Source organism: Lissotriton vulgaris, chromosome 3_1 (assembly GCF_964263255.1).
Source record: "Lissotriton vulgaris chromosome 3_1, aLisVul1.2, whole genome shotgun sequence".
Lineage (NCBI taxonomy): Eukaryota > Metazoa > Chordata > Amphibia > Caudata > Salamandridae > Lissotriton > Lissotriton vulgaris.
The window spans coordinates 415021754-415044132 of NC_141689.1; the positions used below are offsets into that span (position 1 = coordinate 415021754).

General features: G+C 44.2%; 1 protein-coding gene across 3 annotated transcripts in view; it reads right to left on the reverse strand.

The window, feature by feature from the left end:
• The window catches only part of ARL15 (ARF like GTPase 15), a 1767906-nt gene extending 1745752 nt beyond the window's left edge, over positions 1-22154 (reverse strand). The window contains exon 1 of one of the 3 annotated variants that reach the window (XM_086960627.1): positions 21598-22154. In XM_086960627.1, the coding sequence (XP_086816753.1) occupies positions 21598-21609 (12 nt within the window). In that variant the 5' untranslated portion in view covers positions 21610-22154. The remainder of the gene's footprint in view (positions 1-21597) is intronic. The other 2 variants (XM_086960629.1, XM_086960626.1) reach the window with 2 other exon arrangements.
• Between the last annotated feature and the right edge of the window lie 225 nt (positions 22155-22379).

Consider the following 22379-nt stretch of genomic DNA (forward strand, 5'->3'; position numbering starts at 1 on the left):
GTCACTCTTTTTAAGGGATGATATCTTGAATCCTAAGAACATCTAAATATAAAATGTAGTATACTGCTCTTCTGGGTTGTCCCTTAATGGAAAGATGGAATCCCAGGAGCCTAGAGTGAAAACTGGAAACTGAAGACACATTTTAAAACATATGGGTTGGGGGTCTCATGACATAAGTTTTAAAACAAGATGTTTGTACAAACAGCTGGTTTCGCGTGTGCAACATTGTATATGTTTTACAAAACATAATTTATTCTGGGGGTTGCAAAGGACAGCAATAAAAAGCTGTTCTTGTGAACCCACAGAAGAAAGAATCATTAATTGTTGTAGACTGGGATCATTTTTTGTACCAAGGTTTGTAAAAAAGTCAAACTAGTAAATAATATTCTACATAATTTGTATTTGAGTACATAATATATAGAACATAGTTGTTTGCTTTTCCCTGACACACAATTTAGTTACTTTGGCCACACAATAAAATCCTCCTTGCCCACTAATTCCAGGGGTCCTGGTCCAACACAATTCTCTCTCCTGCTTGCCTCCCCTGCCATCATCTACAAAGCATGTAATGATGGTCGCGAATGGGCTGCAGTGCACTCACTGAAGGCATAGCTGCACTGGTATATGATCTACAAATGATCCCCCCCCTCAAGTTTTAGCAACCCCCTCCTCAAGAATATCCATCATAGGAAAATCAAAACTGGAGCTTCAAAAAAGAATCGGAGAACTTGTTTGCCCCTGCAAAAAAAGGCCCCGGGTGGAGGGAGTAGAGCAGAGGCATGTGAGCCTAGTTCATTTTACCCCGGCAACGCCGATGGGATTTTAAGCCACACTTTTGAAACCATAAGGTCACAGAGATAAGGCAGGGTCTATGTCTGCTTGCACTTTTATACTTCTAAAGCCCAACCCTTCCTGTAGCAAAGTTTCTTACACGATGGCATTGTGAACTAGAACAATTCAAAGAACGGGGCTGGGAACACAAATAGCCATGTTTTCACACAAACAAAGTGGCGCATGGAAAAAAACTCCTGCAGACGGGAAATGGCACCCGAGTCCTTTTGTTTGAGGTGGGTTCTAGCGGCCAAGTTTAGGGAGCAGAACAGGTGCGGGCCTCTAATGTATTTATTTTACGTTTTCCAGAGGGCAGAGTCATCAAGGAAACGAATTCTCTAAAAACGTGAACCACTGCATTAGATTTCCCACGGGAGTTAATATTCCTGTACATGAAAACGGGTACACTATGTAGGTGGGCATGCCACCAGATATCTCCTCCGGCTTTACACAACATCTAGATTTAGAGAAATGTGTCGGTCTCATGAAGTCCCAGAGAGAAAAGGGTCTCCTGTAGAAGACAATGTTATAGAAATAATATATAAAAGTTGCGAAATCTGCAATGCTCTTAAATACATTCACTGCAAACGTTAAAACCGCCACGTGTACACCATGAAGTCTATTTTCACTGAGCCGACAAAGTCAAAGCAAACTAGGCTTCCACATAGCATGAATACAGATAGACCTATGCGGTGCTTTGACACAATAAACACATTCAAATTATGTGGTAACAGATGCACATCCTTGCAGCATCCTCGTTCTGAACACTGGCAAAAAGAGAAAGAAGTGTTAATGTGACAGTACAGAGAGCTATAGAGAGGTCTGCCGAGTTTCAGAGAGTTATAGAGAGGTCTGCAGAGTTGCAGAGAGCTATAGAGAGGTCTGCAGAGTTGCAGAGAGCTATAGAGAGGTCTGCCGAGTTTCAGAGAGTTATAGAGAGGTCTGCAGAGTTGCAGAGAGCTTTAGAGAGGTCTGCAGAGTTTCAGAGAATTATAGAGAGGTTTGCAGAGTTGCAAAAAGCTATAGAGAGGTCTGCAGAGAGTTATAGAGAGGTCTGCAGAGTTGCAGAGAGCTATAGAGAGGTCAGCAGAGTTGCAGAGAGCTATAGAGAGGTCAGCAGAGTTGCAGAGAGCTATAGAGAGGTCTGCAGAGAGTTATAGAGAGGTCTGCAGAGTTGCAGAGAGCTATAGAGAGGTCTGCAGAGTTGCAGAGAGCTATAGAGAGGTCTGCAGAGAGTTATAGAGAGGTCTGCAGAGTTGCAGAGAGCTATAGAGAGGTCTGCAGAGTTGCAGAGAGCTATAGAGAGGTCTGCAGAGTTTCAGAGAATTATAGAGAGGTTTGCAGAGTTGCAAAAAGCTATAGAGAGGTCTGCAGAGAGTTATAGAGAGGTCTGCAGAGTTGCAGAGAGCTATAGAGAGGTCAGCAGAGTTGCAGAGAGCTATAGAGAGGTCAGCAGAGTTGCAGAGAGCTATAGAGAGGTCTGCAGAGAGTTATAGAGAGGTCTGCAGAGTTGCAGAGAGCTATAGAGAGGTCTGCAGAGTTGCAGAGAGCTATAGAGAGGTCTGCAGAGAGTTATAGAGAGGTCTGCAGAGTTGCAGAGAGCTATAGAGAGGTCTGCAGAGTTGCAGAGAGCTATAGAGAGGTCTGCAGAGTTTCAGAGAATTATAGAGAGGTTTGCAGAGTTGCAAAAAGCTATAGAGAGGTCTGCAGAGAGTTATAGAGAGGTCTGCAGAGTTGCAGAGAGCTATAGAGAGGTCAGCAGAGTTGCAGAGAGCTATAGAGAGGTCTGCAGAGAGTTATAGAGAGGTCTGCAGAGTTGCAGAGAGCTATAGAGAGGTCTGCAGAGTTGCAGAGAGCTATAGAGAGGTCTGCAGAGAGTTATAGAGAGGTCTGCAGAGTTGCAGAGAGCTATAGAGAGGTCTGCAGAGTTGCAGAGAGCTATAGAGAGGTCTGCAGAGTTTCAGAGAATTATAGAGAGGTTTGCAGAGTTGCAAAAAGCTATAGAGAGGTCTGCAGAGAGTTATAGAGAGGTCTGCAGAGTTGCAGAGAGCTATAGAGAGGTCAGCAGAGTTGCAGAGAGCTATAGAGAGGTCAGCAGAGTTGCAGAGAGCTATAGAGAGGTCTGCAGAGAGTTATAGAGAGGTCTGCAGAGTTGCAGAGAGCTATAGAGAGGTCTGCAGAGTTGCAGAGAGCTATAGAGAGGTCTGCAGAGAGTTATAGAGAGGTCTGCAGAGTTGCAGAGAGCTATAGAGAGGTCAGCAGAGTTGCAGAGAGCTATAGAGAGGTCAGCAGAGTTGCAGAGAGCTATAGAGAGGTCTGCAGAGAGTTATAGAGAGGTCTGCAGAGTTGCAGAGAGCTATAGAGAGGTCTGCAGAGTTGCAGAGCGGTCTTCAGTCCATGTTCACACAGGATCACTGAAATAGGGAGTGCCACATTTACACCATCAGCATGGAAAGGCACTACATAAAGGGAGCGACCATTGCTTGCACTACTCGAAAATGATCATCAGTGTAAATCCAGCGGAAGGCGTTTCACCGAAGCAGCACAGCTTTCTGGAACATAACAACGTGGACCAGATCACAAAACATTGTTGTTTGGCGAGATTTCATTTCCTTGGTGGCAAGTTAAGGCAGTCTTTAACCAGCCTAATATGAAAACAGAATTCAAGAGCTGGTTGGTAATGTGTAACAACAACAAAAATGTTGCATATTTGCTACGTGGTATTTTCTTATGGTGTTCATGTGCTCTGCTGTTCTTTTAGGCTGCTCTTTTGGTGTTGCTTTATTGCAATTCAATTTTGCTGTATTGAGTACAGATGTGTTTGTTGCTTTCTGTTTTAAGTGATTTGTTGTGCTGTGACCGGTTATGTTTTACATGTGTTGTTATTTTGCTTTTTGTAGATTATTGGGTTATGTTCTGTTTAATTTAGATATGCCAACAAATGCTGCTACATTTCCAGCCAAAAGCAGTGGATGACTTTAATAGTCCCATGATAAGCAACCATTTGTGACTTTCGTGCTCCCCACTGGAACCCCCTTCACGGTCACCACTGCATAGCTTCCTGCAAAAAGACACCCCTGCACATATTATCTCACTTCTCTATCGTACCACCCAAAAAGACAGTGCTCACGACCCCCCTGCAGCCAGGACTCGGTGGGAGGAGGAGTTAGAGTCCCCTATCACTGACGACCAGTGGGCATTTTGCTGTCAGCAAACAGAGAAAATGTCTGCTAGCAGCCAGCTGCGCATTATCCACTATTGGTACCTACACCGTCAATACTATACACCTGCGCGCCTCATGCAACTTCATCTCCGCGGCACTGATCGCTGCGACCGCTGTGGGAGGGAGGGAGCCGACTACTGACACCTGGCCTGGGACTGTCCCCTTGTTCGGAGATATTGGGCGGAGGTGCTGGGGGCACTTGACAAAATGACAGGTCCGCATATCCCAGAAGACCCCCTTGTTACCCTGTTAGGCTACACTGAAGCATTGACCACATCACTGCCGAAGTACATCTCCCTAACACTCCTATTTGCCAAACGACGAGTGGCCTGCAGATGGGGTAGGGGAAGGGCTCCCAATTTTTAAAGAGTGGTTGAATTACCTTACTTACTGCTAAGAACAATTGCACACTTATGCTGAACTCCTGCCGCCCTCTTCCCGCCCTAGAGATATATGAACCCCTCTACAGTCATATCTCCTGGAGCAATCCACTGCTGCTGACTCTGCCACAGAGCCCCACCCTAGTAACTGGAAGAGCCAACAACTGCCTATCAGGGCAATTCGTAAATACCCCCACCAGTCTACCAGGACTACATCTTACTGGTCGAGCCCGTGAAGTTTAATTGTGTAAGTCAGGACATGGTTTTAGCGCACGTTTGGCCAAACTGTGATTCTATATTGCTAAGTGGTATTGGGTATTGTTGACTATTGACACCTATGCTTGAAACCAATAAAAACAGTAAAACTGTCAAAGGCGGTAAGAGATCACTACTTCCACTCTTTAAGCATGAAATACACCAGCATGCCCAAAACTCTGGCAGAGACCTAAACTTAGGGGCACATTTATGAGAGGATTTACGTCCATCTTGCACCGCAGACCAGCGATGCAAGTCAAAAATGCACTTTATGAAGTCATTCAAGGCCACCTTGCATTGCCCTGAGTGACTTCATAAATCTGGAGTAACGCAATGCAGCTCAAACCGCTGTGCTGCTTTACTCTGCCCTGGGAAGGCGTTCCATGGGCGCTGTGCGGTTGATCCCACACAACTCCCAGGGTTTTTGACGCATTCCCAGATTTACCATAATTGGTAGACCTGGGAATGTGCCAAAAAGATACGCCTTCCCAGGGGAGATGCACCAAGGAGAAATATCTTAGTATGTGTGAAGTGCAGGACAATCCCAGAACATGTGAAGAAAGGAGGCCCCGGTGAAGTGCGAGTTGGGGTAATAACGCTGTAGCGTTTCTGGGGTCAGATATGCACGATGCAGCATGTGGTATTGTATGTTTTTAAAACGGTTGTTGTGGGACACCTTTTTCAGGAACTCAAGGGCGCGTTCCCACTCTTCATCATGGAGGGGCCGTTGGAACTCTGCTTCCCATTTTTCCAGTAGAGGGGCTAGGGTGACTGTGCCTAGTTCTCGTTCTGCTTTGTACAGCTATGTTACTAAGTGAACCCATCCGCAAGATAGTGTGTAGGACTGGGTGTGTGGGTTGTTCCGTGTCTATTGTGCGCCACAATCTTCGGCTCTCCATCAAAAGTTGTCTGTGCGTGAGGAATTGCCCATTTGGAAGGTCTATACCGGCGGGAATTTCCGCAAATGTCTGTAATTGCCGGTTTTCATACAGGGCGCCTGCTTCTGTGATTGCGTGCTCGGTCTAGATGCGCAGTGCATGCTCCGTGAAATGAGTTCGGCCTCTAAGAAAACCCACCAGTGGCTGTATGGGAGAGTAGAAAGGGGCTGGGTGGCTCATTTTGTGTATACGTTTCAGGCATGCTTGTGCGACTTTTATTTGGAGTAGACAATCTGATATAGACTCAGCATCTGGTAGTAGCATACAGTGTATAACTGGGGCTGTAACTGGTCCTGCCATAGTGTGTATCTCCGTCAATGCTCTGCCTACGGTCCACCGTGACACCCAGCGCAGCTGAGCAGCCAGAAAGTAAGCTTCAAAGGATGGAGCACCCAGTCCTCCCTTATCCTTGGGCAACTGTAGTTTGGCAAGGGGTATTCGTCTACTGCCTGTGCCCCAGATGAGGGACACCCGAAGGGTATCCAACTCGCGGAAGAACGGACGGGGGACCACTGGGAGATTAGTGAAAAGATACAGCACACTATGCGACTCGTTAAACAAGTATCACACCAGTGTATAGTGTATACCTGAGCAACACTCCACAATAGGGCAAGTTAAACTACCAATTATGCTGCACACGTTTAAATGAGTAGCAACTTCATCAAATAAAGCACAAATTAAAAACACACAGACTATAGTCAGGAAGAAAAAACACACAAAATTGTTCTAATACTTTTCAATATGAAACATACAGAATAGCTGAGAAAACTAGTATGAATGAGTAAGTATGTATATTTTACTAAACGTTAATATAGAAACTTCTAGTTTATTCTTCTTCGGATCTGTGAAAATCAGAATAATGAGATGGAATCACCAGAAATTTAGTGCCATGACCATTTGGTAGGGGTTTGTCAGATGGGTTGATAAAAATCCAGATGGCCATCACCAGCACATGGATGGTGCCTGAACCAGAATGAAGGAGCCTGGGAAACACTTAGAGGGAGGTAGACACGGAATGGGCACGAAAGAGGGAGTGTGGTGAATGCCCAAAGTGGATGGTCTTCTCCTATTACTCCCCTACGCATCACACCCATAGTAGATTAGATTGGTTCCTCATAACTACAGATGGGGCGCTGAATATTAGTGGGGTGAGTAACCAGGTGGATTCCTGTCGGATCATGCCTCTCTCCTTTTGAAACGTGACCTGGGTAGGCAGAGACCCCGTGTTTCTCTGTGTTTCTCTGTGGAGACTCAGACCAGTGTCGCTGGGAGACTCCGAGTTCACAGTAGATATACAAGTGGCACTGCAGGGTTACTTACAGGACATTTGGAACTTCACTGAGTGGAGAGGGGACAAATGGACCGCCTTCAAAGTGGTGATAAGTGAGGAATGCCTTGAGAAGATGTATGATACCCGAAAAACCTTGAAAGGGGGCTGACAGAGGGTGAAGCCCGCCTGACCCTGCTTCAACTAAAAACGCTGGAAGGGGAGGAAGGGCACATAGCTGTTGCAAACACACACAGAAGGGTCGCCGAGGGCTGGACCGTCATGTGCGATAAGCCTACCATCGGACTACACAGGGAGGGGGATCGATCAGGTTGCATGTTGGCCTGGCTTTTGAAGTAGGAAAGATACCCAAATTAACTATTTATTTAATTTTCCCTGGTCATCGTCCGTCGAAATCCCCTCCCCCCAACCCGGCATCACTGCCCCACCACTCTTACTTGCACAGGCCGCGGCTGGATTCTGGCAGACCATATGCTAGAGGCAATCATAGTCATGCTGCCAAAACCCGGCAGCGACCCTGTGATCCAGGCTCGTTCCGCCCATTATCTATGCTCACTGTAGATGTCAAACTACTGGCGAAGGATCTGGCAGAACAACTGAGTTGGGTGGTCTCCCAGTTGGTCGCGCTGATCCGTATGGCTTTATGCCAGGCAGGGGCAGCCATATGAATCTCCTGAGGCTCTCACGTGTCCTACACGCCACCCGATCAGCATGAGAAGAGGCTGCTCAGGTGACTTTAGACATAGAAAAAGCATTTGATAATCTCTCTTGGGCATATTTATGAGAAGCGCTTCAGAGAATGAGCTTTGGCCCACAGTAACTGGATTGGATACATCTGTTATATACGGTGCCCAGGGCGCGAGCGTGCATCATCGAGTGGTGTCAGAGGCCATCAACATCGGAAGGGGTATGAGACAGGGGTGCCCACTGTCCAGGCTCCTATCCGGCCTTGCCATGGAGCCTCTGGCGCTCTATCTGAGGGACAGACTGGGCGGGTGTGTGGGTGACTCAACCCATGTAGTGTCTATGTATGCAGACGACACCCTACTATACGTAACTGACCAAGTCCAATCTGTCCCTCAGCTGTTACAACTTATGATCAAGTTTGGGATTGTATCAGGTCTAAGAGTTAACCACCACAAGACTGTGCTGTTTCCCTTGGCAGCATTGGCCATATGCCCGGCAGCAGACATACCATAGGTGGGTCTCGCTTTGGAAACGAACCACTTCCGATACCTTGGGATTCAGGTGACACATGACGAACACCAACAATATGACCTGGACATGGGCCACATTGTGCAAGATCCTACTTGTTCTGTGGCATTCTGAAAGACTCTACTGTTCTCGGTCATGGGGTGATTATCCCTGAGCAAGATGGTACTACTACCGAGATGCTTATATGCCATGCAGAATTATTTGTGCGTGGGCGTACCGCGGCCGTATGAGTACAGCTCCACTGTGACTCATGACGAGCTGGGCTCGTCAGGTGCACGAAAGGAGTTAAGAACTCCGTGAATGCAACGCCATGGATAGAGGGACAATTCCGGATTGCAGGGGACCTTTATTTTAACAACTCCTTTTTAACTCTAGCCGAAGCAGGCGAGATGTTTGGGGTTGGCCAGCGACAGAACCTGCAACATGTCGGTATATCACACACAGCCCACAATATATGGACCGGTTTCCCTGATAATTCGGAGGAATCTCAGGTATAGGTTATACTGGATTCGGGCTTACATAGGTGCCTTAGGACCAAGTGGCTTTATAATTAAGTGTCTCTTGACATTATTGTTTAAAATGGTGTCTTCAAATAAATTGAAAATAATCCTGATTCAGTCCTGCCACTCACACATGTATTTCCTTATTTTAGATAGAGCACCCCAACTCAAATTAAGCTGGTGTAAAAACCACCCTTTAACAATATCCCGTATCTATGCGGCCCTGAAGGGAGACAGGCAGATTGATATTAAAAGGACCCGCACCATGGGGGAAGGTGATCTGATTCCCCACTCACAGATGAGGAGTGGAGGCGGACCAGCAGGGCACAGGTGCGGGAGACTGCTAGCAACGCTCAAGTAAAATTAACGCAATTTTACTACCTACACAGGGTAAATCTGTCCCCTCAGAGGCTTACTAGAATTTATCCAACGCATGCAGCTGACTGTCTGGGGTGTGAGGTGTCATCTGCCGGCTTTATCCACGTCACCTGGAGTTGCAGGGCACTACATTAGTACTGGACGCAAGTCTCTTGCTCGGTGGGCCGGATTACGGATATACGTGTGGCCCAGTCCATCCAGCACTGCCTTGTGGGCCTTCTGCCACTCCATAAGCCGGGTCTGGTCATAAGCCTTTAGCCGGGTCTAATGGTGCAGTGGACAAATGCATTCACTGCAGGGGCCCGTGTTTGACCTCATAGTCACAGGTTCTAATCCCGGTGGGTCCACTCAGCCTTTCATCCATCTGAGGTCGATAAAATGAGTACCATTGAGTTGGGTAACTATATACATCTGTTATTCAGCGCCTTGAGACTTTCGGTTGAGACGTGTGCTATACAAAAGTACATGTTATGTCATAAGAAAAGAAGGAAAAAGAGTTACCAGTGCGCTCTCTTTGGCCTGGGGTCGTCATGTGCCATATTGCCAATTCACTGGGCACAAGCAATGCCCCCGACCCATGATAGGTGGCGGATGGACGTACTGGAAGGGGCGGTAGCCGAGGAATTACGTCTACGGAGCGCTCCCCCCTCATGTTGCACAAGTCTCTTCTACAAGGATCCTTAGGAGTAAGGCTGCTCCTCTCCCAGAGCTACTGTAACAATACTGCAAAATGTCTTTTTTCATGCTTGAAAATGTTAATAAAGAGATAATTATTTTTAAAAAAGAAAAATCGTGCTAGAAAAGTCTGTTTGTTAGATGTAACTATTTCAAATAGCAGGAATGGTTACATTGCAACATAAAATCACGTGTGGGAAAACAAAGCTAGTGCTGTCAAATGTCTCCAGTAAGTTAGCAGTGTGTCTACCTGCCCGGTGCAGCCTCCAGCACGCACCTGCGACCCACAGCGGGAGGGCAGGTTCATTAAGCAATCTTTAACTCGCCACTGCAAGCAAAGCACTCAAGTTCAGTGGAGCCCGCGCCTGGGGCGGAGCGCGGATCACTGGAGCAAACCTGAAAGCGAGCTCTCTCAAAACAAGCAGCCGGGGTCATATCTTTAGAGATCTAATTGCAGCCAAATGGCCGGACCTGCAGCATACTTCAGTTCGCCATTCGAGTTATTGTCGTTTAATAGGTGTGGCGATCTGATAAGCGCGCGCCGTGCTCCCGTCCGGTAGGGACACAAGCGAAGGCCACAGCCTGGGAAGGCACCGCGAGGACGAACGAGGAAAAGAAAACAGTGACTTTCCTACTCTAGTCAAGAACAGGAACAGTCGCAACAGCGAAATAAAGCTAATATTGGCAGCACCAACCGCCCCCTACTCTCTGCACCTCCAAAAACGGGACGGAGCGTTGACTTGTAAACAGCAGTTGGGCCGCCCACGAGGAAGGTCCGAGAATTGTCGAAAGGTCCTCTGGGAATTTCCTGGTGGCCGAACTAAAGCAGCACGCGAGGGGCATCCACATCCTATGTTCAGGAAGAGAATGCCAGTTATAAAGCATATCCGGCACAGAAGGGCCGGTGCCACCTTCTACCCTGGAGAGTCGGTCAGCAGAGGCTAAAGTGACAGCCTTGAAGATGGCCGCGCGCGCCCCTGAGCCGCGGAGAGGCGGCCTAGGCCTCACCTCTGGCAAAATACCTGGGCGGGGTGATACTGCTCTCCCTTGTGCAACCAGGACAGTAGTGTACCGGCCACCCTCTTTTAGCGTTACTGAGCCTTGAAGCACAGGCCTGACAGACACAAATGCTTACAGAGTATAACTGCCATTTAGTAGACCCCATGGAACGTGTTCCAAAGACAAGTTTATCGCTGGCCCAATCTACCCACTCAAACCGGGGCACCACCTAATCCAGAAACACCGAGGGGCAGAAGAGCAGGACGGGGAGCTCTGATTTTCACCGAAATTCCTCGCACAGCCTACTCCTTGTTAAGTGCACAGCTACACACAGTGCTTTGAATGGTCAGGTACTGAGTACATGCACTTCTTTATTTTGAAAGGGAGAATACCTGCAATTCTCAGCAGAGGTCCAATAGTTTTATTTGGAGTGTGTCAGCGCTTCTAAGTAGTAAACAGGTACTCTGGGACAGTGGCTATAAGTGGGGTGACAAAGGTGTGTAAGGGGGGGGGGGGTTAAAAGGGGCGTGGACTATGCTATTAGGATATGGCTTAAACATGTAAATTACATTTCTGCCAAACCCAATTTGTTCCACCCGGCCAGTATTTTCGTTCCTCTCTGAGCTTTCTGATAGTTGTTACATCCAAATATATAACACAACAACTGATGTACACCTAAAACCAGACAGGACTATTGGCTTTGTCAGTGTCTGTTAGTTGTTTAAAATAATTAACAACAATGATTTTGTTGAAAATAATAATGAAAAGGTTTCAATTCTAACATTGCGATACGGAATTAAAAACATTACTGAGGCCTGCGTGGAAGGGGCCTTCATAGTGTCCCTTTGGTTATGTTCAGTCTATGGGGGATATCTCCTCCATCTGCATATTTCACACTGTGGGGCAGATTTATGTCGGACTTGCGCCACGTTTACACCGCCGTTGCGTCACGCAACAGTGCGGAAACGTGGCGCATCCCTGCGACCTATTTACAACGTGACGCATCTAGGCAGATGCGTCACGTTGTAAAGCCCTGTGCCACATGAAACCTGCGTCAGGTTTCATGTGGGCGTTCTGTCGCAGAGTGGGCGTTCCTTCGTAGGAAAGCCCCGTAAAACTGACGCAGTGAAATCTACAAGATTTCACGGAGTCAGTTTTACGACGCTGCTGGGTCAAATCCTTACGCCTGCTTGAAGCAGGCGTAAGGAGTGACGCACCACGTTATGTATGGGTGGCCTCTGCACATTGCAGGAGTTGCGTCGCACTTGCGACGCTACTCCAGCAATGCGCCGCCCGTACACCACAAGATGCGTCACGCATCTGCCCTTCCTTGCACCATGGTGCGCCGCATTATAAATGCGGCACATCTGTGGTGCCGCAAGGAGGGAATTGCGTGACGCATCAGTTCTGGCGCATCCCTGCTGATTTGCAGAGATGCGCCAGAACTCATAAATCTGCCCCTGTGTCTTTTCTCTCTTCAGCACCCTCTTTTCACTCTCTCCTGAATGCACTTCCTTGCACCTTTTTCACTTCAACACCCTCCCAAACACACAATGCACCCACTCACCTGCAAGCAATGCATTTTTTTGCCTTGTCAAAATATTGACCACTGTGTACCTCCTCACAAACATTTGCACAGAATCCCAACTGCAATATGTGACCACTGCTCTAACTGCTCTGTAGAGAGGCCAAGGACTGGATGACATGTCATTCCAAACACCTTTTTGACGCACTGTGAGAAACTCACACTGTCTTCAGTCTCAACTTCAAAGATCTCAATATAGCCCATTATAAACACCTGGGAGTGACTCCATTCAAATGATGCACTATGCAAGGCTAATATGCTGCACAAAAATAATACAGAAACACAAAATACTGGAAATAGCAAACACTGTTAGGGAATGAAAGATTAAGTAACACACAAAATATAAACAGGACCTATATCACGACATGGATTACCTAAATATATTTTATATTTATTGTTCAGAAATCAATCATTGTTTTTGTCACTAAATTAAGGACATGAAATAGGGCACGATAAGGACCCGCTTCAATGCTAGTTTTTACTCTTTACCAGGGCTGAGACCCAGATGGACCCTGCCCACTTAATGCGCTGCCTACAACCCTATATTTCCATTTCAAGCACTGGGTACACATTGCTCCATCAACCCAAACAGCTCTCTAATTTTAGCAGCAATTGAATGCCCCAGAACACAACAGTAATTTCATGAAGGAATTTTCTGAAATGACACAACAGCTTCAGGCCAAAGTCAACAAAATCCTGGTCATAAGCGACTTAAACCTACATTATGAGTCGACAAGTCTGAAACAAAACATTTAGCGGATCTCGTCAAAAATATGCAGGCACTAGGTTTCGTCTAACTAGTGGACAGGCAAATGCACACCACCTGCCACACACTAGAACGTTCAAACTTCGTGGAGCAACCACAGATATTTATTATTTATTGTGGAGGTTCGCATAGTGCTGCAAGTTGCCCATTTGTAACTTGAGCAATCTTGCAGGTAGTGACATAACATGATTGTTTGAAGGGAAGTTAATGTGTAGTTAGGCATGGTCAGATCACTACTTTATGTAAATTAAACTAACCATACAAATCTATCGCTTGGCACAGTAAATCCACGTCTACTACCCTTAACACATCATTTCAAATGTATAAACTCCATGAGAAACTCAAGGCAGGCATGGAAGCAACTCATACCTGGTTCAGAGGATGACTAGGTGAAATGAACAATGCTAACCCCAGCAAGTAACATCAATGACAGAAATCTAAGACCATAGAAGACAAAGGTCACTGTAGAGCACTTAGGAGAGGCTACCTCTTTCTAATTAAGGTAGCCAAAAAGACTTTGTTTACTAAAAATCTAAAAAAAAGCATTTAATGGAACAGGAAATCTTTACTATTTACTATGGAAAATCTAAGCCAGATGACTTGAAATCTGACACAAGTTACTTAACAACAATGCAAAGACCATGTCAATCTCTTCAAATCAAAATTGCCAAACTTGGAATAGTCTCCAAAACACTGGCATTAATTACCGTCCCATTTACTTCAACGCCAATGCTACAATCAGCATTCTCTTCATTTTACACACTGCTGGAGACCTCCAAGTGCTGAGCAGGTCATCCATGACAATAACATCCAAGTCACCCATGGACCCTTCCTCAGCCTCATGCTTCAAATAATTTCTCAAGCATGGCATCATCACTCCCGTTTAAAAAAGCCAAAAGTCAATCATAAAATCTTGTGCAACTATAGTCCTATCTCCAACTGTCCCATTTCCTAGCAAGATCGTGGAAAGGGAGGTAACTTAACAAGTGCAAAACTAAATTAAACTAAATAAGACCCCCCCCCCATGACCCCCAGTCAGGGTCTAGATGCACAACTGTATGGATCAGCTGTAGCCAATCTAAATGAAAAGCTTCTCCTCGCCATGGATAACAATTGGAAATCCATTCTACACCTTGAACTCTCTGCAGTCTATGACACTGGTAACAACACAAAACTGCTGGAAAGGATGGTAAATTAGGCTGACATATCCAGACATTCTTTGTTACAGGTTCAATCATTGGTCCACATTTTCAGCGAAAAAATTAGGATCGAGTTGATGTATTTGTCCATGTGCCAGGTGCCCTAGGGTGCTTCCTATGCATAGTACCTTTCCTGCCTATTGTATCATGTTTATATATAAACTCCATGGCAGAAGTGAACTTCCAAATGTACATAGAGGACTCTTCCATCTAGCTAGTCAAACAAATAATCCCCGTTCACTCCGCATTTGGACCATGTGCTTTTTTTGATAAGCAAATTTTATTGATTTTAAAAACATAGAAACAAGTCAGCCAATGCACAGAAATCACAGATACAGGTTCATTCACATCATCACCATACCCCCCAATCACGATCCCCATAAAATAACCCAGACGAACACAAGTCCAATTAATTCGGACCCTCCGGAGACAGCCCCCAGCCATTTCCCCCACACTTTACGATAGTTCTCAACACGCCCTTCAGCTTTATACATGTCTTTTTCTGAGATCGCACACCAGTCCACCCCTCTGCGCCACCTCTCCAGGGTAGGAGGATCAGGGCTTATCCAAGCCGCCGCAATGTCCCGCTTGGCCACCATCATAGCTATGCTGCAAAACCGCTTATCATTCCTGGACCCGTCCAGCCCGTCAGTGATCCCCAGCAAGGAGTGGCGTGGATAGTGAGGAACCTCCCAGCCCAATATCTCCTTTAGCTCCACTTCAATGGACCCCCAAAACTGCTCCAAACAGGATCATGACCAAACCATGTGGAAGAAATCAGCCGGGGCATGCATACATCTTGCACACGACGCGTTCGGGCACAGACCTGGACCATGTGCTTTAATGAATGAAGGAGCGCTAACTTTGCCTAATATACACCTGAGATCCCATGCCCTAAACACCACTCTCTGAACTACCTATAAAGTCAGCAACCTAGTGATAATTTTTGAATCCAAACTTTCCCACACACCCTGCCCCGAAAGTCAACAAAAATCTATTTACTCTTTGTGGCAATAGATGTAATAATTGACATCAAAATATCCAAATACAAGTTTTAATGGTAAACAATTTAAATAACGAAACAAGCGATTTGCGACGTTCCAAATAGCATAAAGTGCAATGCAATCTCTCGGCCCCCAATTAACAACCACAAACATCATTTGGCAACAAACTGTTCTATTCTGCCATACAGTCTTTGATTGGGAGGGAACCAAGTATAAATTGTATACATAAAACGTGTCAATACTGTGGATATAACCAGTCAAGATATTGCTCAAATCTGCATGGTAGAATGACGGAAAGATAGTTAAGTGTCAACAAAGAAGTGCTATATCAGCAGAAATATGTTTAGGCTTTAGGGACCAACACTCTTGATTAACTTGCTGGATTGTATTCTGTCTTAAATCAATAGGATTGTTCCGTACGTGTCACACTCAGAGAAAATACAACGTACTACAATTATATTGTAAACTGGTTTGATGCCAAGCCCCAGGTAAATTGATACTTGTATAGGGCACTACTCACCCGCAAGGGTCTCAAGGCGCTTGTACGAGGTGTTAAGGGAGTACTGTGGCCTACCTTCTATATAGATCTTAGAAATTTGTTCTTGATTATTTGAAGGTTTCTTGTATTCGCACATACCCAGTGTCCAGCTCCTTATGTGGCTGGGCAACAACCTTTTGCCTGTGCACCTCTATATTTACGCTGAGGGGTTGGCTACCAACCTTATGCTTTAAACTGAGGGCAGCATTGGTAGTTTGCTTAAAGACACCAGCAACATACGCTAGTTGTACATGCCGGTCTAGTTTCCGGCTAAAATGTATGCTGTGGATGTATGACATTACAACGCATACTTTTACCACGCATACCATTACAACGCGGTATTTACAACGCATACCGTTACAACGCATAGCGCTTAGAGGTGCTGGATAGTGGTAAGTATAATTTTATATTCTAACTCCAGTCCCCGTGGACACTAGGGAAGGTGTTGGATATAAAATTATACTTATTCCCTATCCTAGAGCGCCCCCCAGCGCAATGCGTTGTAATGGTATGCGTGGTAATGCCTGCGTTGTAATGGTAGTGCGTGGTAAAAACTTTGTTGTAACAGTTGTATACCGTATACTACGGTTGTCAAAGGAGTTCCAAATTCTACTTGTTGCAAGTTGATTAGAATAGGTCTTCTTCGAACTCGTCTCGATTCATTATCATTGCTTAAGTTTAGCCAACATTAATGATAGGATCCTACTCTTTAAATAATAATTAAATGTATCCATCTGCTTATGCATGTCGTTTTCAGTTTATGATAACACAGCATTGTCTCCAAAAAGTAATATCAGTATTTCCTTGTCGCATAGCTCGGCTACATCAGGATTAGATTTCCACAAGTCATGTTCAACAAGGTTTTAAAAATGGTTGACTATACTGGGGCTAGCAAACAGCTTTGGTGGTCACCCGCCCGGTGTCAAAGCTACTGTTACATTCCCCGGCAAAATAAATAATCTCACCAGGTGGCAATATACAAGAGAGAAGGAAATGCAGTCTATGGAGGTTCACATTAAATTGACATTCAGATACTAGTGCTCTCATTTCAGTATTTTTATATCACATTTCATGCCCTTGCCATACCCCGACACTTTCCCATAGCTAATGCCTTTGTTTGGAAAACTCCTGGTTTCCCGCTAGGTGAGTCCTTTCACAGTTATTATAGTGTTTCCACCCTTGTTGACCTACGCATTCGGTCTGCACTCATAGTTAACTTCTAGTCAATAGTTACATTTTGATCATATTCTTGATCGTGTTACGTAAAAAGTTCCAGTCACTTAGCTCAAACAATATAGTTAGTAATTTAAATGATCAACAATCAAAAGAAACGTCTGTCCACAAGCGCTTGGAAAAAACCCTCAAACTAAAATTATAAATGTTTCAAGGCATTTAAAGGAATTCAACATTAAGTACAAAAATCAATACAACAGTACTAGTGCTAAGTTTATTTGATTAGCAAAGTACTTAAAAAAAGTATATTATGATTATATTGATAATTAGTTTTCACTGTGGTGTATGTATTTACACTTTCAATATTTGACTGGTGGTAACTTTTACTCCTCAATGCATTTCAATATGAAACCTTCATGGTGAGCATGAAACTATGACATTCAATTTAATTTTTTGTTTTATATGATACAAATATATGATTCGTAACCTACAAGGGGTAAAGCATTATTTTTTAGCTTTACATTTGTTAGCCTGAACTTGAAGTTTAGCCTGAACTTGAAGTTTAGTCTTGCTTAACAGGTTAGGCTACAAATTGCGTTGATGTTAAAATATGGGTTACACAATCAATGGACCGTGTTCACTATTTTATTTTGAAACTGATGGTTTAACACTCCTGGTGAAGGTTTCATTCTGAAAGGAACTGAGCAATGCGAGTTGCTATCAGATATGTGTGTTTTTATAAAAATAATGATAATTATTTGCCAATCAGTGCACGTGTTTAGCTAGAGTGATGTTTATATTTCTTCGACATTTCATCTCGCATTTATAGGTTTATGCATACATTTTCCCAAGCACATGTGCACATTCTTAAATGATCTCTAATCAGTTACATTACAATCAATAGTCCCTAAAAAGGCCAGGACAGAAGACATCACTGGTTATATTCTGTTATTTATTTATTACAAAAAATGTCTTTAGTGCAACCCTAGCCACAATGACAACGAAGCTCTTCACAATGTACGGTAATAAAGACAATTAATAGGAATTATACAAGATCTGTTAACAAACCAAAGTCCCATGGAACAAGAAGCTGTCAACTTATAAGCTGATTAATTAATAAGTGGGGCTTCGGACATTTCCTAAAGAGGGTTAGAAGGCTATGGGCTCTTCCAATCTCCTGTAGCAAATAGTGACAAAATCTTGAAGCTAGACATGAGAATGATTGGTTCAGAATGTTGTTCTTTTGGGTAAAGGGAACCTTTAGTGATCATCTGTGTCATTCCTCTAGGGTCCACAGTTACTATTAACTAGGATGTTGTTTTGGAAACATTGAGAAGAACTTGCGTGAACTTTGGGAGGAAACAGAGAAGTTTTTAAGGACCAGCATCAGGTGGTCCCATCTTTTTGCTGCTGAGCCAAACCACATAGGAAATATGTCTTATATGTGATCCTTTAAGGGGCACCGGCCTTTTAAGAAAACGTATGACTTCCCTACTTGTTAGTCTATTAAAAGGGAGGTTGGGTGGTCACATTCAGTTGTAGTCATTATGAGTCACAAGTACTGACCCCAGCCTTCCTGTGATATCCGAGGTACAAGTCTCTTGGGGAAATGGAGGCATTTTCCTATACACAAATCCTATCACAGGCGGTGGTTGTGACCCAGACTATTTCTCCGATTATGAATCCAGGACACATGGGTTCTAACAAAATCAACTTTGCCTGACTAAATTCAATGATTTTCAGCTAATCACTTAATCTCACTGTGCCCCAGTATACCTTTGTTTTAGAAAAACTGGATACACACAGGAACAAATTACGTTTCTGAATTGGGTTTTATGTAATTAAGGGGCAATTATAAACAGGTGAAATACTGAACAGACAAACATTTGGTGTTTTTTATTCTATCATCAGAGACCACATATCATGGCTGTTTTATTATTTTAGTTTCCGTCATGTCTTCTATTATTCCCTGAGAACCAAGATTCAATCCTGCATTTACTTCTCTATAGTACTGTGATGGTACACAAATTAACCCTATAATCGCTGGAGTGTCTTCTCTTCGCCAAATGTTTGCACAGACCTTGTACACACTTTGCAAGGGCATTTCTCTTGACATCAGTGTTTCATTACTTTGATGCTGCCCTTGGCACACACTTTATGACGTACACGTCGATAGGGCAATCAAGGGGATGAGATATGGTAAGGATTTAAAAGGTCATGCTGATTAGGAACTATAAAATGTCTAATTGAGGCAAGAATGAGCATGTGGGAACAAGTTTTAGTGAAGTACATTTTAAATATTCTTGTTGGACATGCGCCCACCTCTCTGCGGTCGTCTATTGGGAATTTCTATATACTAGGGACAGACATACCTTCAGTAGTAATTATCATAATAATAATATTAATAATAATACATTGATCGATTCTGGCTGATATTTTTGTTTGGAATGGGTTTGGGCACTGGAAGGATGGCAGCATTTGTTTCAACTTGTGTGATAATGGGTTAGTCAGTGGCTTGGTACCCTGTGTTCTTTTTGCACATTTGTGAAATAAATAAGGCAATTCACATTTCCTTTGCTTTTTAACAGAAAAGGCATGGGCCCTAGTGACGACATCTTTACACTGAATGTCGGGGAAGCTGCATGCACCACCACGTGACAGTTCTTTGCATTTCAATGTTAGAGCATGTACCCCGTTTAATAGTATGTGCTTTTCCACATGCTCGGAATGGGCTTGGCACTACACTTTTTTTGCATCTCTACGTAGATTCATTTTGCATGGATGAATGTGCAAAGTTCTTATGTAGTGAAAGACACTTAGGAGGTTTTTGATAGGCAGATTATTACACAATTTCTTTGCAATGTTACAGAATGGATTATGTCTTGGAAGGAATTTCATTGCTTTGACGTAATGAGTTATATCATTTGAAGTGGAGCATGTTTAACTTTGGGAGCACTGTGACTTAACTTGAATGGAGTATGTTACGTACCAGAGGCACTGCATGTTTCGTTTCCTTCCACTCATAAGAATTGGTGGAACGTACCTGTACAATTTCTTGGTTTTGCCACGCGATTAGATACCGCACTTAGAGCTTTACATTACTTTACGCAGTGCCATGAAATAAGCTTTGTTAATTGTGACACTACACACTTCTCCACTTGCACACATTTTAATTCAGCATTCCCACCACCGTACAGGATCTTCATCTCAACAAAATTTGGAACTTGTGTTATTACTTTCTTTGTGCTGCAGAGAATCAATCCAGGACACTGATACTGTGAGTTTCTTGGGCCTATTTGTTTTGTTCATCCACTTAATCTTTACACAGCAGTGGGTGGCATTGTTAATTTTGTATATTCCCACAGACTCATTTCAATGGAACCTAATGAGATATTTATTGCTCACAATGTCTTTTGCACCTCTTGCCTATAATTTGCTGCTTTTGTTATTGTGGGTTACTTGCACTTGATATCATTTTGGCATGTATGTTACTGCAAATTCTAAATCTGCTTTTACACTCTGAATTTGGCATATCCATTATGGTACGTTTTTTCTAAACATACTGACTTTTGCACGTGTCGCCTTGAGTTCTTTCTATTCACACACAAACAAATTCGGCCTTCATATACAACTTGCTGCTCGTAGCATTGTAATTTGTATGTGGTTTCGCAAAATGAAATTCGACTCTCATGGCAATGTGTATTTGATTAATTGCTCCATAGATAATTGTTAAAGATTGTGCAGAAGCGCAAATACAATCACATTGCACACTTCTGGCATTATGTGTGTGTTTTTAAATATTTCAGACTTGCAACACTTGGCATTGTGTTTTATGTATAGGTCCACAGATACACCTGGCTCTAATGCCATTGTGCTTACAAACAATTACAATACACTTGTAGCAATAACTAGTCGTTTGTAGAGATTACCAAATGTGGCAATGTGTGCTTTATATATGGTGCCATAGAATAGAATGTGGCCGTATGCATTTTCTTTGTACTCCTGCTAAATCGCTTTCCACGTCCAACAAGTCACACTTGCCACAAGTGGCAAATTGAGATCTCTATGCGATTCCATGTGAATACTATTTCACTCTCTTAACAATAAGCATTTCCTTCACTTTTCCACGAAACAGTGTGAGAACTTTTCTTTGCACTTCTACAAAATAGCTTCGTGTACTTATATCATTGCATATTGCCTTTACAAGTTCATCAAGTCATGCCTGCCACAAGTGGCAATACACGTTCCATATGCAGCACCACTGAATACAATCTGCCTGACCTAGCATTACGCATTGACTTCACTGTTCTAAGTGAACGGACTCTAAAATTGTGGCACTGCACAATATTTTGTAACTTCTACAAATTACACACATGTGTTTTTGTGTGTTTCTCTTGCACCTGCACTATACTAACTTCACCACTTGTGTAACTGCATGTTTCCTATGATAAAAGAAAAAGTTAACATAAGTCCATGCCAGTCCTAAACAAACTAGAAGATGACCTCGGGGAGCCATCAAACAGTGGCTATTGTGGATCTCAGAAGACAATCATTATTTTTACTGAATTGCACATTATAAAGTAAAATTAGGGCAGATGTCAGCTTAAGGTAATATGAGCATGAATGTAACAATGCAGAAAGTTGACATACCAGATAATCCATGTACACATGTAGTGAGAGCAGCAGCCGGCTCTTGCCGCAGGTTAGTTCGTGCCCTGCACTCCTTTTACAATGGGAGGTGGGTGTGATCAACGATTCCCTGTGCTACCACCTCCTACTTCTGCAGCACTGTATGTGAGTGCAGCAGGCAGGACGCCCTCTGCCCGATTCTGCTCCCGATCCTTGTCCTTCCCTCGGCCTGGGGCTCAGCAAGCAGCGTCAAGGGAAGGTACAGGCACACTGGATGAACCCCCGCCTGGTTTCCTTAGCGCGCACTCAGTCAGACACACACTAAGAGCTAATGCTGCCGAGAGGGGAGGTAGCTGGCCAAGCATCCGAGGCAGCGCGCAACACGCACGCGCCGCACACTGTCAACACAGAGAGTGCGCGCGCCGGTCACCGCTCTTCTCCAAGGTTTTCCGAATGACGTATAAACGTGTACGCGCACGCTCAACTTCCATAAAGCCACAGTCTTGCACGTCCCTGGGCTTCTTGGCGCGCGCGCTCGCAAGCTGACAAGCTCGCGAGCATTGGGACCTTTTGCGCATGCGTGAAAGGCTTTCAAAACCCTCAAGGTTCACAACACGCTTCAGCGATTCAGGAAACGCGAGGCGTTTTTTTTGCCTGGCCTTCTTAGTTGGGACGGGATGGGAGAAACCCTGATCACCTGATCAAGCACGTGGGTTGATAAAGGCTTTTAAAGCTGCACGGGGCAGCAATATCTGAGCCAGGTTAATGACTTTCCTTTCATGATATATACCAATAAACTTGGC